Here is a 16,566-nt window from a genome sequence, read left to right on the forward strand (position 1 = left end):
TTATGGTTTTTATTGAAATTGTTTTTAATTTTCTTCACTCAATTTACTCCTAGGGATTTTGGCAGCTGTTGTAAATGAGATTATTCCCTGATTTCATTCTCAGTCTGTTCACTGTCAATATATAGAAAAGCTACTGGTTTCTGCATATTAATTTTGTATTCTGCTACTTTGCCAAAAGTGTTTATGATTTCTAAGAGTGTTTTGGTGGAGATTTTAGGGTCTTTTAGGTATAAGATCACATCATGTGTAAATAAGAATAGTTTGACTTCCTCCTCCTATTTCAATCTCTTGTATTTCTTTCTCCTGTGTCATTGCTCTGGTTAGGAATTTCAAAACTATACTGAATAGGAACTAGGAAAGTGGGCATCCCCGTATCATTCCTGACTTTAGCAGAAATGGTTCATGTATATTCTCCATTTAGTATAATTTTGACTATAGGTTTGTCATATATAACCTTTGTTATGTTGAGGAAAATTCCTTCTATTCCTAATTTTTTTAGTGTTTTTACCATGAAAGTCTGCTGAATTTCATCAGAGGCTTTTTCTGCATCTATTCGATGATCATGTGATTTTTGTCTTTGCTTCTGTTTATGTTTTACTACATTTATAGATTTATGTATGTTGAGCCATCCTTACATCTCTGGATTGGAACTGACTTGCTCCTGGTGTATGATCTTTTTGATATGTTGTTGAATTCAGTTTGCCAGTACTGTGTTGAGATTTTTTGCATCTATATTCATTAAAGATATTGGCCTGTAACTCTCTTTTTTTGTTGCGTCTTTGTTGGGTTTTGGAATGAGTGTAATACTGGCTTCATAGTATGAATTTGCTAGTGCTAGTTTGAGGAGTATTGGTATTAGTTCTACCTTAAAGGTCTGGTAGAATTGATCCGAGAATCCATCAGGTCCTAGGGTCTTCTTTGTTAGGAGACTCTTTATTACTGCTTCAATTTCATTTCTTGTTATATATCTATTTACATGGTTAATATCTTCTTGGTTCAATTTTGATTGACTAATTGCATCGAGAATTTTATCCACTTCTAGATTTTCCAGTTTACTTGAATAGCAGTTTTCAAAGTATTCCCTAGTGATTCTCTGGATTTCATTAGTGTTTGTGGTTATGTCCCATTTTTCATCTTTAAATTTGTTAATTTGGGTCTTTTCCCTCCTCCGTCATGTCAGATTGGCTAAAGGCTTATCAATCTTATTAATCTTTCGATGAACCAACTTTTTGTTTTATTCATTTTTTTGTATAGTTTTTTTGGTCTTGATCTCATTGATTGCAGCCCTGTTCTTTATTCTGTCTGCTAGTTTTGGGTTTGGTTTGTTCTTGAAAGCTTAAGGTACATCATTATGTTGATTGTTTGAGATATCTCTATTTTTTTTTAATGTAGGCTCTAGTAACTGTAAACTTTTCCCTTAGCATGGCCTTTGCTATGTCTCACAGGTTCTGGTAAGCTGTGATTTCATTTTCATTAGATTCTAGGAACTTTTTCATTTCTTTCTTTGTTTCTTTGATGACCCATTGGTCATTCAGCAATGTGTTGTTCAATCTCCATGTGTTTGAATATATTCTGCAGTTTCTTTTGTTGAGTTCTAGTTTTATTCCATTGTGATCTGATATGACACAGGGGATTATTTTAATTTTCTTAAATTTCTCAAGATTTGCTTTGTGTCCTAAAATACCTATTTTGTAGAAAGTTCCATAAGCTGCTGAGAAGAATGTGTATTACATCATGCTTGGATGAAACACTGTAGATGTCTATTAGGTCCATTTGGTCTAAACTGTCTATTCTGACATTTCTTTGTTGATTTTTTTTTTTTTTTTTTTTTGGTCTGGATGAACTATCTGTTGGTGACCTTGGGGTATTGAGATCTCTCACTATCACTGGGTTGGGGTCTATCTGTGCTTAAGTCTGTTAGTGTTTTTTTCATATAGGTGGGTGCACTGATGTTTGGCTTATATATGTTAAGAATTGTTATTTCCTCCAGTTGCATCCATTTACCTTCAGACCACATTGGAGGACTCATATTAAGTGAAGTTGGCCAGGATCAGAAACAACAGTTGCATGTTTTCTCTTATACATGGAAAGTAAATCCAAAGATAAGCATACATACAAAAACAAGCATGTTCATATAAAAACTTAGAAGTAGAACATGTTTGTAACAGTGGAACTACTCTATGGAACTCAGGGAAAGAGAGGAAGGAAAAGAGAATGATAGAGCATCAGTAATACCACATACCATAAGATGTGAAGGTAGAGGATATAAGGATGTATACTGAAACCTGTTGAAAAACGGGGGATGGGAGGTGAAGGGGTAAGGGAGAGCAATCAAAGGGATTAAACAGCCCAAAGTAAAGTACAGTGGGCATACGTTGGTATACCTCTTTGAATGCCAACTTAAATATTAATAACAAAAAGCCAGGACTGTAATATAGGTACAGTTTGGGGGGGGCATACTAGTAGGAGGGGGAGGGTGGATGAAGGTGATTAAGGTGACAGTATATGGTTGGTGGACTTCATATGCCTATATGAAACAGAACTAAAAAACCTCTTGCAATTGCTTTGGGTGGGTTGGGGAGAATGCTGAGGAGGAGAGATGATGGGGGAAATGTAAATAATGTACAATATAAGTCTGATTGGAATTGTCACTTTAAATCCCCCTGTATAATGAATATATCCTAATAAAATTTTGTAACAAAAAAAGAATTATTTCCTCTTGATGAATTGTTTCTTTTATTAATATGAAGTGACCTTCATTGTCTCTTCTGGTTGATTTTAGTTTGAAGTTTAGTTTGTCAGATACAGAATAGCTACTCCTTTCTGAAGATTTGGGAATGTTTCAGTTATTATGTTATTGATTACGTGGTCTGTGCCTTTAATTTTCATCTCTCCTTCTAGATCCATGATTTCCTCTTTTATATCCTGCATGTTGTTCTTAATTTCATTCATCTGTTTGTTTGTATTCTCTTTGAGATCAGTTACCTCTTTGAGCTCACTGGTCATTCTGTTACTTTTTTGGAATTCAATATTTGACATTTTCCAGTCTTCAATGTTGTTTAGATCCTTAGTGGTGGAGTTGGCTTTAAGGGAGAGGTGTTGCCTTGCTGCTTCATGTGTCTGTGTTGAGATTTACACATCTGGGATTGTTTTTGTTTGAAGGTTTCAATTCCCTGTGTCCCTTTGGTTGGGGTTTTTTGAAAGATTAGAGGACTGGGTGGTGGTTGAGCTCTGGTGTGTTTTCTTGTCTCTAGATGGGGGTAGTTGCTCAATATTAAACCCTTTGCTTCATGTTCTCAAGATGCTGGATGCTACCCCTTGTTCCACATAGGGCAAGGGGACTTAGCTGTAGCCTTGAAATTACAGTAGTCCCTAATGACAATCAGTTACTGCTACTGTTCTGGTATCTTTAGTTGTCTATTGGAGCAGAGATGAATCTTAATGGTCCTGGAAAACTAAAAGTAGTAAGGATAGTGATGGGAGGGAGATGAGGAATAACTTTAGTAGATAACATGTGGTATGAAGTTAAGCAGAACGGGGTGGCAGCTGAGCTAATCAAAGGGGTTAATGAAGAAGCAGACTAGATAGGTAGAAGAAATCTAGTGGATACTAAGATGGAAGAGAACAATGGAGAAAGTTGAATAGAAAAACAAATATAAACACAAGCTACAAAAATAATCTGAGAATCTATCCACTAAAAGTATTATTAGTGAAGGAGGACTATGGGTGAGTAGACAGAGAAAGGGGAACTTAAGAGCTACAAAGTGGTTCTGATTGTTGACAGGTGGAAAGTATAAACTGGGGAAGAGAAGAGATGGTTTAAGGTTGGGAACTGAAAGGCCGGTTATGGGGCTCTCGTATGATGACTAAAGAGAAAATTGAGGGGGTGAGAATGTAAAATTGCTGTTGGAATGCAGAGAAAAAGATAAAGACAAATGAATAACAAATGTACATTATAGTCTTAACAGCAACAAATACAAATTTTCTTTCTTTGGTACTGGGGTTTGAACTCATGGCCTATACATTGAGCCACTCCACCAGCCATTTTTTGTGATGGACTTTTTTCAGATAGGGTCTCATGAACTATTTATCCGGGCTGGTTTCTCTGTAATTCTCCTGATCTCTGCCTCCTGAGTAGCTAGGATTATAGGCATGAGCCTCTGGTGCCCAGCTGTGAATATTCTAGTGTTCTTCTGAGCAGTTGGTCTCCCCTCTTCTTCATGTCTGAGTCTTTTCATTGCACTAGGTGACAGTCTAATTGGATACCTGCCTCTGGAATGGTGCCTGATGATGGTAGGGGGAGGGATGTTGCAGATCTAAGTTAGATCTCTGGAGTTTATACTGACAACTTGCCAGCCTCATGCCATCCCCTCTTACAACTTTCTCCTCTCTCATGCTCCCCAATACTTCAATCTATAGTTTTGCACAGACACAGGTTTTTGTCAAATATCATTGGCTGGAGGACCTGGAGTTGGTTGGAGGTGCACCTCTCTGTTTCCGTGGCTGCTGTGTGCTCAGCAACTTCTTAGGCCAGGCTGCGCCAAGTTCCCTGGAACTTCTGTGAACATCTGCTTGTACTCACCAGGTCCCAGTGTTCCCCTGGCAGGTTTGTGCTCCACAGCAACTTTGTCAACTGCTGCCACCATGCAGTATGCTGCTTCTGCTCCCCAGGCCCCTGCAGCTTTCCACAGCAGGTTGCACACTGGGTACCTTTCTTTGGGCACCAACCTTTTCCACAGGGTTCTTGTAGTGGAAGCTTTCCCTCCCCCACCTGAAGAACTGGCATTTGGCTCCAAGGCCATGGGGAGTGCAGACCTGTGAACCGTTTCTTCACATACTCTCTTGTTTTTTGTATTTCTGGGTCTGAACAGAGCTCTGCTATATGCTGACTGTAGGACCTCCTATATGTTCTTCAGGGCCCTCATTCTCCTCCTCCTTTGGGATTGTAGGGCCTCCGGGATGGGTGGGGGGAGGTGTCAGCAATCTGCCATCTTGCCCCAATCTTTTCTTCTTAGTCTTTAAATCCATCAATCCAATCTGTGTCCTTTTAATGGGGAGTTTAATCTATTGATATTTAAGGATTTACTGTTGTCACTTTGTTGTTTTCTGTGTGTCTTACAGCTTTTGGTCTTTCATTTCCTCTCTTGCTACTTTTTTATGCTTTATCTGAGGAGCAAGTAAAACATCATAAAATCAACTTCAGTCACATTCAAACACTACTCTTTTGCAGCTCTGTACCCCTCTAATGGTATTAATGTCAAATTGCATCTTTATATATTGTGTACCTGTTAACATAGGTTTAAAATTATTTTATGTACTTTGATCTTAAAAAGCCTGTAAAAGAATTAAAAGTGGAAACTATGAATCATAATTATAATGCAGGGTTTTGTGTTTGCCCATAGACTTAACCTTTAGTGGAGAGCCGTATCTTCACATGATTTTGACTTCCATTTAGTGTCCTTTCAACTTGAAGGACTCCATTAAGCTCTTCTTGTAGTATTTCTTATGATGAGGAACTCCTTGGATTTTGTTTGTCTGGGATTTCTCACTTTCACCCATATTTTTGAAAGACAGTGTTGTTGGATACAATATTAGCACACTCTTTTTATCAGCATGGTAAGTATATCATCTCTCTGCCTTTTGGCTTGCAAGGTTTCTGCTGAGAAATCTGCTCACAGTCTTGTTGAGGATCCTTTGTATGTGATGAATCTCCTTTCTCTTGCTGCTTTCATCATTCTCTCTGGGTTTATTTTTGGAGCTTAAGCTTCTTGTATTTGCATATTCACTTCATAAATTTTGGGAGTTACACCATTACACTATCTCATTAGCTCTTCCTTTCTTCTAGGATCCCATTATGCATACATTATCTGTTTGATGATGTCCCTTCAGCTCTATTCACTTTTCTTCATTCTTTTTTGTCCAAAATGACCTGTCTTTAGGTTCAGTGAATCTTCCGCTTCAAGTGTTCAGTTGTTTACATTTGAAAGAAAGCCATCTTTCTCAGTCTTTGCATTTTGCCCATTTTCCAGGGAAAACTTTCACTAATTATCAGGGCATGTTTTGAGCCATGGTGTCTGCCCAGGGTGACAGCTTAAGGTCTCGTTAGGTAGTACTGAACTTGTGTGCTTGTTTTGCCAGTTCTCTTCTTTGCACAAAGGCTTCTAAAGGTCTCAGCTTCCCAGAGTAAGATTCTGGATTCTCAGGGCCTTTGATGATGTTATATCCCACACCCATAAACTTTTCCTACAACTCTGAAATTCTGTAGTACCCTGCAGCTTCCCTGGTGACAACCACTGCCATTTTCTATGTATTTGCTCATCCTGGCTCTGAGTCAGGCAAAACAGATCAGTCTTTATGTAGCCCATGGACAGGACCAGGATGTTGCAAATACAGTCTCTGCTTCCTTCAGCCCACTCCATGAGTAAAAACACCAAGGCATTGAAAAGCAGTTGTGTAAACTGAAACATGGAAAAAAAACACACACTGGCCCAGCAAGACACATGCTCAGGGAAGACTGAAGACCTTGAAAAGAAATTAAACCTTCACGCTGGGCCGACCCCTGATTTCCTTCCACCCTATGTGTGGCTCTTTCTTGATTCAGCATTCCCTTTGTAGCTCTAGACCATTATTTCTCAGAGCTCCTGTAAGCTTATTTTTGTTGGTCTCTTCCCAAAGGGAAATGAGTACTTGGAGCTTCCTAGTTCACAGCCTTGCTGATGTCATTTTCTGTCCTTAATTCGTCATTCTTCGTTCTTTCAGGTGATGGGAGTCAGCGCAAGATGGAGTCTCTTTGCAAAGCAGGATTCAGGTGCCTTTCGCTGGGAGAGTTTTCATGCTGGCAGATGAAGAGGCATGTTGTAAACAAGCTCACCAGAAGTCGAGACTCCATAATGAATATCCAGGGAAAGAGTTCTCTGTTCCCCAAGCAGTGTGCGGGAGCAGAAGAATGTATTGCACTTGTAGATGACAGCAGCCTCGTGACTCTCAGAGGAGCACATTCCAATATTGAAGAAGATCAAGAACTTCTAACTGGAAGAGTTCAGAGTTCTTGGAGTAAAACTTGCCTCAGTGAGACTCAGAACCATCAGACAAATTGTAGGCAGACTCACATGAAGAACAAATTATGTCTCTTTGCTCCACGTGTTGATGTTTTAAGTTGCATTTCACACCCTGGTGATAAGACAACAAGAGGAAGAGACGCAGCTCACAGCAACAGAGATTGTGGTAAAGACACCTTCAAGGCTTCCCCTCCTACCCGGTGTCACATTTACACAGGACAGAAAGCCTCCCCATGTGGCGACTGTGAAGACGCCTTCAGCAATAGCCCCAGGCTTGAACTACATCAGGAGGCGCACACAGGGAAGAAGTCCCCCACACGCAGTACCCATGAGGAGGACCCCAATTACACCTCGGGGATTCCTGTGCAACAAAATGTTCGCCCAGGAAAAAAGCGCTATTGGTGCCATGAGTGTGGCAAGGGTTTCAGTCAGAGCTCAAACCTGCAGACTCATCAGAGAGTCCATACTGGGGAGAAGCCCTATACGTGCCCTGAGTGTGGGAAGAGCTTCAATCAGAGCTCACACCTATATGCTCACCTGCCTATTCACACAGGAGAGAAGCCCTATAGGTGTGAAAGCTGTGGGAAGGGCTTCAGCCGTAGCACGGATCTGAACATCCACTGCAGAGTGCACACTGGGGAGAAGCCTTACAAGTGCGAGGTGTGCGGGAAGGGCTTCACGCAGAGGTCACACCTTCAGGCCCATGAGAGAATCCACACAGGGGAGAAGCCATATAAATGTGGGGACTGTGGGAAGCGCTTCAGTTGTAGTTCGAACCTTCACACTCATCAGAGGGTGCACACTGAAGAAAGGCCCTACAAATGTGGGGAGTGTGGGAAATGCTTCAGCTTGAGCTTTAACCTTCACAGCCACCAGCGCGTCCACACAGGAGAGAAACCGTACAGATGCGAGGAGTGTGGGAAGGGCTTCAGTTCAGCCTCGAGTTTCCAGAGCCATCAGAGGGTCCACACAGGGGAAAAGCCGTTTCGATGCAGTGTGTGTGGGAAGGGCTTCAGTCAGAGCTCCTATTTTCAAGCCCATCAACGAGTTCACACCGGAGAAAAACCATACAAATGTGAAGTGTGTGGGAAGCGCTTCAACTGGAGCCTGAATCTCCACAACCACCAGAGAGTCCACACCGGGGAGAAGCCCTATAAGTGTGAGGCCTGCGGGAAGAGCTTCAGTCAGGCCTCCAATCTGCAAGCCCACCAGAGCGTCCACACGGGGGAAAAACCCTTCAAATGTGATGCCTGCCAGAAACGGTTCAGTCAGGCCTCCCACCTTCAGGCCCACCAGAGAGTCCATACTGGAGAGAAACCCTACAAATGTGATACATGTGGGAAAGCCTTCAGCCAGCGGTCGAATCTTCAGGTTCATCAGATCATCCACACTGGTGAAAAGCCGTTCAAGTGTGAGGAGTGTGGGAAGGAATTCAGCTGGAGCGCAGGTCTCAGTGCACATCAGCGGGTCCACACGGGAGAGAAACCCTACACATGTCAGCAGTGTGGGAAGGGCTTCAGTCAGGCCTCGCACTTCCACACCCATCAAAGGGTCCACACTGGAGAGAGGCCCTACATCTGCAACATCTGTTGTAAGGGCTTCAGTCAGAGGTCACATCTTGTCTACCATCAGAGGGTCCACGCAGGAGGGAATTTGTAGAGCGCGAGGTGTGAAGAATCCTCAGTGCCATCGAGAAGTCCATGCCCATGACTGTGGGCAGTTCCTTCACAACCAGAAGCCTCAGAGAATCTTCTGCAGGGAGGAAGTTCTCCACGTTGAGATGATGTCAGATCTCAGATGAGAGAAGTCAGTTCTATAAATGTGGTCAGTGTTTATACCATAGTTCCAAAGTGCCGCCATTCTGAAGATGTGCCATGCAGAGTCTGAACATTGATCAGCATCTACCAGGAGAAAGGTCCTATAAGGAAGGTTGTGGGCAGGACCTGGTGACTGACAAAACTGATGCCACCTAAAGTGTAACTTCATGTAGGGAGAGGTTCTACCCCACCACCTCTGCCTCATAGAGCTGTGCTTGGCTTGTGAAATGGTCAGCGCTCTGTAGAGAGTGACAAAGCCCCTATAATTAGGACCCATTTTTTAAAATGCTAGTCAATTCCCTGCCCTAAATTGTGTTCATCGGGAATCCTGCAATTAGCCTTAACATCAGTCAGAAAATATTAAAGTATAAAAATTAACACTGCCATCCACAAGAATACAAATTTGGACAAAGGACTTCTGAGTGACTTCCATCCATCATCCAGCCTCACTTCCCTGTACAATGCTCAATTGTGTACAGTGTAACTTTAGTGTCATTTGTATTTTAAAATCTGAAAAATGTTGGATTTTTTTATTAATCTAATAACATGACACTGCCATTTCCATGATTGTAATTTTGGGGCCTAATTCATGAAGATAGGGTTTTACTATACCTTACTGAAAATGTTAGAAGTACTTACCAATGACAAGAAGTTTCTTAGTAAACCTGAATTGTTAACAATTGATTTCTTATTACTTCCAGTCATGCCTTAGAGCAGGTGATGTCATGTCAGCCTCTCTGGAAGGGACTTTGGCTGTGTCTTGTTCTGTTTTGTGCTGCTATAACACAATCCCTGGGGCTAAGTAATTTACAAAGAGCAAAGAATTATTTCTTATAGTTCTTGAGTCTGGGAAGCTCAGGATCAAGGGGCTAAATCTGCTAAGGGCCTTCTTACCACCTCATGTTGTGGACTAAAGGAGGTGGCGAGGGTAAGGAGGAATCCCCAGTTAACACCCATGAACACCAACCTACTCTTGGCCAGGTGTAATGGCACGTGCCTGTGGTCCCAGCCACTGGGGAGATGGAGGCAGAAGGATTGTGGTCCAAAGCCAGCCCATGCAAAAAGCATGAGAGCCCCATCTGAAAAAACAAACTAAAAGCAAAAGGACTGGAGGCATGGCTCAAGTGGCAGAAGGCTTGCCTAGTGTGCATGAGGCAGTGAGTTTAAACCCCAGTACTGCAAAAAAACCCAAAACCTCTTTTCCCAATAACAGCACTGATCCATTCACAAGACAGAGCCCTCATGATTTAATGAAGTCTTAATCACCAATGCAAGTGTTGAGAGGTGAGACTTTAAGTTTTCAAAGGTAGACTTTGGGTAGTACATTGAAACCATAGCAGTCAGAGTCCAAAGGCGTTAATTTTGTCAAGTTCCTCACTTCTGTTGCTATTACTTTTCCTAAGATTGAGGGACATTCCAGGAAACCTGTTAGATTTTGATTGAAATTTCATTAAATGTAAATTATTTAGGTGGGTTTCCACTTACTGAACATCTTGTGTTCATCACCTTCTCTGGGATAAGTGAACAACATGAACTTTGGGGCGATCAGCTGGCCAATATGTATCAATTTGACTTTGCTCAGGAGTTATAACAAATGTGAGAATGATTGTTATACAAGGATATTATGAAAAAAGTTTTAAAAAGTGAAATGGACCACAGGTGGTGGTTCATATCTACAATCCCAGCTACTCTCTACAATCCAGCTACTCAGGAGGCAAAGATAGGAAGATCATGGTCCAAGGTCAGTCTGGGAAAAAGCATGAGACCCTGTCTGATAAACTAGAAGCAAAAGGACTGGTGAAGTGGCTCATTTGTTGTGTCCTGCCTGGCAAGAACTAGACCCCAGTGCTGCAAACTTACCTGCCCCCCCAAAAAAAGAGAACTAGTTAAATATTTTAATAAATTGTGGTTTGTTCGAATCATATACATTTATAGTGATAGGAAAAGTGCTCACATTATGAGACAGTTAGGTTAGTGCTTTCTGGTATGGCTCAGTGAATAGACGTCTGTATACCTAAAGTGTGGAAATAATCTACAAAAACTATCAATTAACAATGGTTTACAAAGGAGTTGTTTTGTTTTTTCAGTGTTGGTAATTGAACCCAGGGCCTTGTGCATGCTAGGCAAGTGCTCAACCACTTGAGCCATGCCCCAACCCTTTCATGTTTTATTAGTTAGCTTTGCACCAGCTCATCTGAAACTCAAGATCCTCCTCCCTCTTGAGTAGTTGGAATTACAGGCATGAACCACCTTGGCCTGCAAAACTTATTTTCAGTGATGATTAACAACATTACCAAAGCAGAAAAACTGAAACAAAATTATGAATAAAAGAAATCTCTTAGCTAAAATCTTACTCGATTGCTCTATCTCCTATAGCACATAAATCTGTTACAGGAATAGAAAAGATGCTTCATAAATGCAAGCTTTGCATTTATTAGTCAGATTGTCAACGTATTTTGTGGCTTCTCCATGCCATGGAACACTATGTAGAAATGGGAGAATGTAAGCTTATGATTACTGACATTGGTGCATACTCAGAACTTGTTGAGGAAGGTGGGCAGAGGGTGGGGATGTAGCTCAGTGGTAGAGTGCCTCCTGACGTATGCAAGATCCTGGGTTCCATTCCTAGCACTGCCAAAAGAACAAAATGAAGGGAGGGAGAGAAATGAGAGATCTCCAAGGAGACACTTATTTTGGCTGTACTGGAGCTTGAGCTCAGGGCCTCATGTTAGCTAGGCAGGTGCTCTGCCAGTTGAGCTGCACCTCCAGCCCCTTTTTCTTTAGTTACTTGGGTCTTATTATTTTGCCTGGGACCAACCTCAGATCACCATCCTTCTACCTAGAAGATCCTCCTACCTGCTGTCACCCTGCATAGCTGGGATTGCAGCTCATCATGTCATCACTTCTGGCTTGTTTGTTGAGTTGGGGTCTTGCTCACATTTTGCCAGGGCTGGCCTAGAGCCACAATCCTCCTGACCTTTACCTCCCAATTTCCTGTAATTCTGTAATCTCACCTTGCTTGGTGTATTAGTATTATATGAAAAATCTTTGAGACTTTGTAAATACCTCAGTCCTTTTTTGAGGGAAGGGGTGTGAGACAGGGTCTCCCTATGCAGTTCAGGCTGGCTGTGCTCTTGATCCTCCTGTCTCCACCTCCCAAGTGCTGAGATTACAGGTGTGAACCACCATGCACAACTCCTCATGAGTCTTTACCCATTAGCTTTAGTATTCATTGTTGATTCTTGTCTGAATCAGTTATTACCATGATGATTGCAAAATAACTTTTTTGACTCCATTGCTTTTTCTGTTTAGCATTGGGTATCTTACTGTTAGAAGAGCTTTCTTTCCTTCCCCCACCCAACTACTGAAAGCAAAGAAAAACCCAATCTGTGTTTGGCATAGTCTAGAAAACTAGTCTTTGCATCACAGGTAGTGAGTGAGAGATGCCACATGTGGGTGTATTTTCTGCTCCATGGAGGCAGACTTGGCAATCGTGGACTTTTCTTGAGCATAATTTGTATCAGGGAGACATTCCAGAGAACTTTCTGTGTGGTCAGTAGAACAGGCACAAGGAGTCTGTATACCTAACCAGCACGAATGGTTTTTTTTTTTTTTTTTAAGTTTATAAGTAAAAAAAAAAATAGCTTAAGCTTGGAGGGCAATGAGAAAGACAATTTTCCCCTGAGACAGGGTCTGGCTATGTAGCTCAGGCTGGATTTTTTTTAAAGCCAGGTATGGTGGTGCACAGCTATAGTCCCAGCATTAGGGAGACAAAGGCAGGAGAATTGAGAGTTTGATGCTAGCTTTGGCTACATAGTGAGACCTTGTTTCAAAAGAAAACTACAGTGTGGATGAGAATAAGGCTATTATAGTAAAAGATTTTGAAAAGCTAATTTGAGACTTTGGACTGATCAACAGCTGTAACAAGTTATGTGTGGAACATTTCATGAAGTGTTGAGAGAGTGGAGATTCACTGGTTACTGTGATAGACATGTGAACAAGTAACTGAAGAAGTGTGTGAGAAGAAGTATTTGAACTGTGCTTTGACACAGGGTTTTCTATTTCAATATGAACAAATAGTTTCTGTTACACAAAAAGCCCAATGGATAGAAACTATAAAGTCTAAACCAAATATTAGAAACTATTTTATATATTTACATTTATATATTTTATATAAATATATTTTAATATATGCATGCAGATGTGTATTTGTGTCCATGTGCACTACAGACTTAACAAAAGCAGGTGAATTCCAGAAATGGTTTCAACACTTGGACTGAGAGCAAGTACTAGTTTGCAGAATTTAGGACAACTAAAACTCTGAAGGAACAATCTGTAGTTTGCTTGCTGACAAAGACAGGAAATAAGGTCAAGACCAACAGTGAGATCTTGTCTTGAAAAATACCATCATAAAAAAAGCCTGGTGGAGTGGCTCAAGTAGTAAGAGCACCTGCCAAGCAAGCATGAGGCCTGAGTTCAACACCAGTGCCACAATACAGACAAACAAAAAACCAAAACAACAAAAAAACACCTTTCTAGATGAAGGTTGACCTATTTGGTCTGAGTTCTAAAGGAAGGTTGGAATTTGTTTAGTTGGTTGGTTCACCCTGGCCTTACCTCTGGGTAATGCTTAAGTTAGTAGGGAAAATCACTTTTTCTTTTCTCCCAAGGCCCCTGATGCCTGACTGTGAGTGATCTGCCCAGATTGGAAGGATCAGACACCAGGGATGATGAGTGGAGATGATTTTTAAACTCTTAAGCCAGGTCTAGAAAACCTTTGGTACCCTGTGTCTACTTTCTTTCAGTCACTGGGACACTTAAGCTTTTATTGATTACAACTTTACCAACAAAGTCTGTGAACACAACTATTTGCATTTCTGTACAGCCTCTTTTGATCTCTATATGTGTGTTTTAAAACCTATCATCATAGCAACTCATCTTTTAGGATTTTTATCTGAAAGCACAATGCACAGAGTCTCTTGAAAATTACCTTTTGAGATCTTTTTACAGAATGAACCTTGTACTGCAATTGTAGTGTTCTTAAGATATATATGTAAACATGAATGTATGTCTGAAGTTGGGTTTTGCAGAAAAAATACTCTGCTTCTAAAAGTTTTTATGTCTAGTCTTTCATTGAAAATCCGTATTTCACCATTTGGGAAGTATAAGTCATTTAGTGGGTATGTCTGTATATTGTGTAATGACTAAAAAGATCACATAACTGTAATCTACTTTGAACTTTGGTTTTTAAAAAAACAACTTGTTTGGGAGAGTCTCCCTCCTTTTTTCTATCTGTTTCTAAGTCTTCTGTGTGTGCACACATGTGCATTTACACATTGTAAAGAACAGAACTTTTACTTTAAAAAAGTAAAAATGGAGACCTAAAAAAAAACCAAATACAGTTGTAAAACTGAAAATGCATTATCTCAGATGATGCAATATAAAACTGTAAAGAAAAATGGGAAAATGTCAGTGAGCTTGAAGGGAAAATCTCTTTTAAGACACATTCTACTAAAATTCACACAGAGAATTAGAGAATCCAGCTACATCTACATGTGTTAAAGAAATGAAAAATTCAAGAAGTGCACCAACCCCAGATAATTTCACTGATCAAGTCTACTAAATACTAAAGGAGGAAATTAAACTAATTCTCTACAACACCTTCCAGAAAATGGGAGCAAATGGAACATTCAGTGAGGCCAATAACAAATCAAAGATATCACAAGAAAAAAAACTACAGTGTAAAAAATTTCAACAAAATGTTGGCATATCTAATCCAATAACATATAAAGAGAAATATACTCCACAACCAAGTGGGATTTATCTGAGGTACGCAGGGCTCATTCAGTGTGTGAATACTAATTAATCTATCACATCAACAGGTGAAAGAAGAAAAATCACACAACCATACCAATAGATACAGAAAAAAAGACATTGAACAAAAATAACACCATGGTTTTTAAAATGTTCTCAGCAGAGATTCCAAGATGGCAGCTAGAGGGAGGAAGCAGAAAGTGTGCCTCCTAAAGTAAAATCTTGGAGAGACACTAGAGATACACCTTACAGGAAAAATCACCAAGAAGAGGCAAAACTTTGACTCCTCCACACCTCCAGCCTGTGCATAGCATCTCCACTTCACATTAAACGGAGAAACCAGGAGGGCTCCTATGCTGCTGCCAGATGGCAGCACCCAGATGGCTTGGGAAGACACAGACCACAAGGTGAGCTAAGCGGTACATGGTACTCCCACAGACGACCCTGGGCCAGATCAGCATAGCCCCCTGGACAGACCAACCCCCCACCCAGGGGAAAAAAGGAAAAAAACTGAGTAATAATAACAACAAAAAAGACTATCAAAGAGGGTGGGGTGTCCTGAGTGCAGAAGAGTGGGAGAAGGGAAATCCCTCACAACAAGCCGGCTGGAGAAGGCAGGAGTGGCGGCACATGCCCAGTAACCAGGAGCGGGAAAGCTTGTAAAAGTGGCGGTGGGAGGAAAACTACACAGGAGAGGGGGGAAGGCACAATTCCCATGTGAACTGTAAATAAACACACAGGCCTAAGAAAGCGGGTGCAGTGTCACCTCCCCCAGTGTGCTTGGAAAGGGGAAAGCTTGGAAAGGGGAAAGCTGCTAGTGGATTTCACACCAAGGAGAACTCTAAGTAAACAAAGCCCGAGGGACTGAGTGTTAAGCTCACTCCTGAGATCTGCATAAATAAAGCCTCCAGCAACAACAGGCTGATAGCAACTGGCAGGTAAGCCACAAACTCAGATAGCCATTCACAGAACTGTTTCCAGACTCTTTTTTTTTCTTTCTTCCTTTGATGAGTCAACAACTGAACTACACCTGCATGCTGAAAAACTTATTGAAACTACATTGCATTTGAACTTGGGACACTTTGTGTTGTTTTTTGTGTATGTGTGTTTTTTGTGTTCTTTGGTTTGGTTTGGTTTGGTTTTTTTCCCCTTCGGTGAGACAATGACAGAACTACTGAGACACCATCTCCAGGATTGGAGGCTGAGGGACAAACACCAAAATTATTAAGACTGAAATTTTATTGCATCTGAACTTGGAGATCTTTTTATTTTTTTATTATTTTATTTTTATTTATTTATTTATTTTTCAATCCTCTATCTCTTTAATGCCTGTTCAGCTTACCATTGATTAGTACACTATCTATCCCTGTTTATATCTTTGAAATGTTTTCTTGTTTGTTTCTTTGTTTTGTTTTTTCCTACTTGTTTGTTTTTCCCTTTTTCTTTAACTTCTTTGCTTTCCATCTCCTCTCACCCTTCCATTCTAAACATTACCATTGTTATTCTTACAAGCTAGAAAATACTTAATTGGACACAGTACAGGGACAATAACAACACCAAGGTCAATGACAGGAAGACAGAAAAAATACAGAAACCAGTCTCCCCACAGCAAAAAATTAGTACAGGAACCAGAGGGGAATGAAGAAAACAGATACTCAGGTCCAGACTCCAACAAAATGAAGATAAACTATGCCAAAGAACCCAATGAAACCCACAAGAATAATCTAAAAGAAGAAATACTACAGGTACTCAATGAGAATTTTATAGACATGATACTGGATATGGTCAACCAAAATGTACAGGAGACACTCAAGAAATTCCAAGACAACAAAAATAGGGAATTTGAAAAAGCACAAGAAGAAATAAAAGAAACCATA

At 40.7% G+C, this 16,566-nt stretch overlaps 1 protein-coding gene across 15 annotated transcripts in view; it reads left to right on the forward strand.

Moving 5' to 3' along the window:
• The window catches only part of Znf235 (zinc finger protein 235), a 30,442-nt gene extending 14,494 nt beyond the window's left edge, over window positions 1-15,948 (forward strand). For 3 of the 15 annotated variants that reach the window (XM_074057532.1, XM_074057526.1, XM_074057527.1), the window contains exon 5: window positions 6,760-15,938. In XM_074057532.1, the coding sequence (XP_073913633.1) occupies window positions 6,760-8,717 (1,958 nt within the window). In that variant the 3' untranslated portion in view covers window positions 8,718-15,938. Of the gene's footprint in view, window positions 1-6,759 lie in introns of all 15 variants that reach the window. The other 12 variants (XM_074057538.1, XM_074057533.1, XM_074057535.1 and 9 more) reach the window with 7 other exon arrangements.
• Window positions 15,949-16,566: the final 618 nt, after the last annotated feature.

Source organism: Castor canadensis, chromosome 16, assembly GCF_047511655.1.
Source record: "Castor canadensis chromosome 16, mCasCan1.hap1v2, whole genome shotgun sequence".
Lineage (NCBI taxonomy): Eukaryota > Metazoa > Chordata > Mammalia > Rodentia > Castoridae > Castor > Castor canadensis.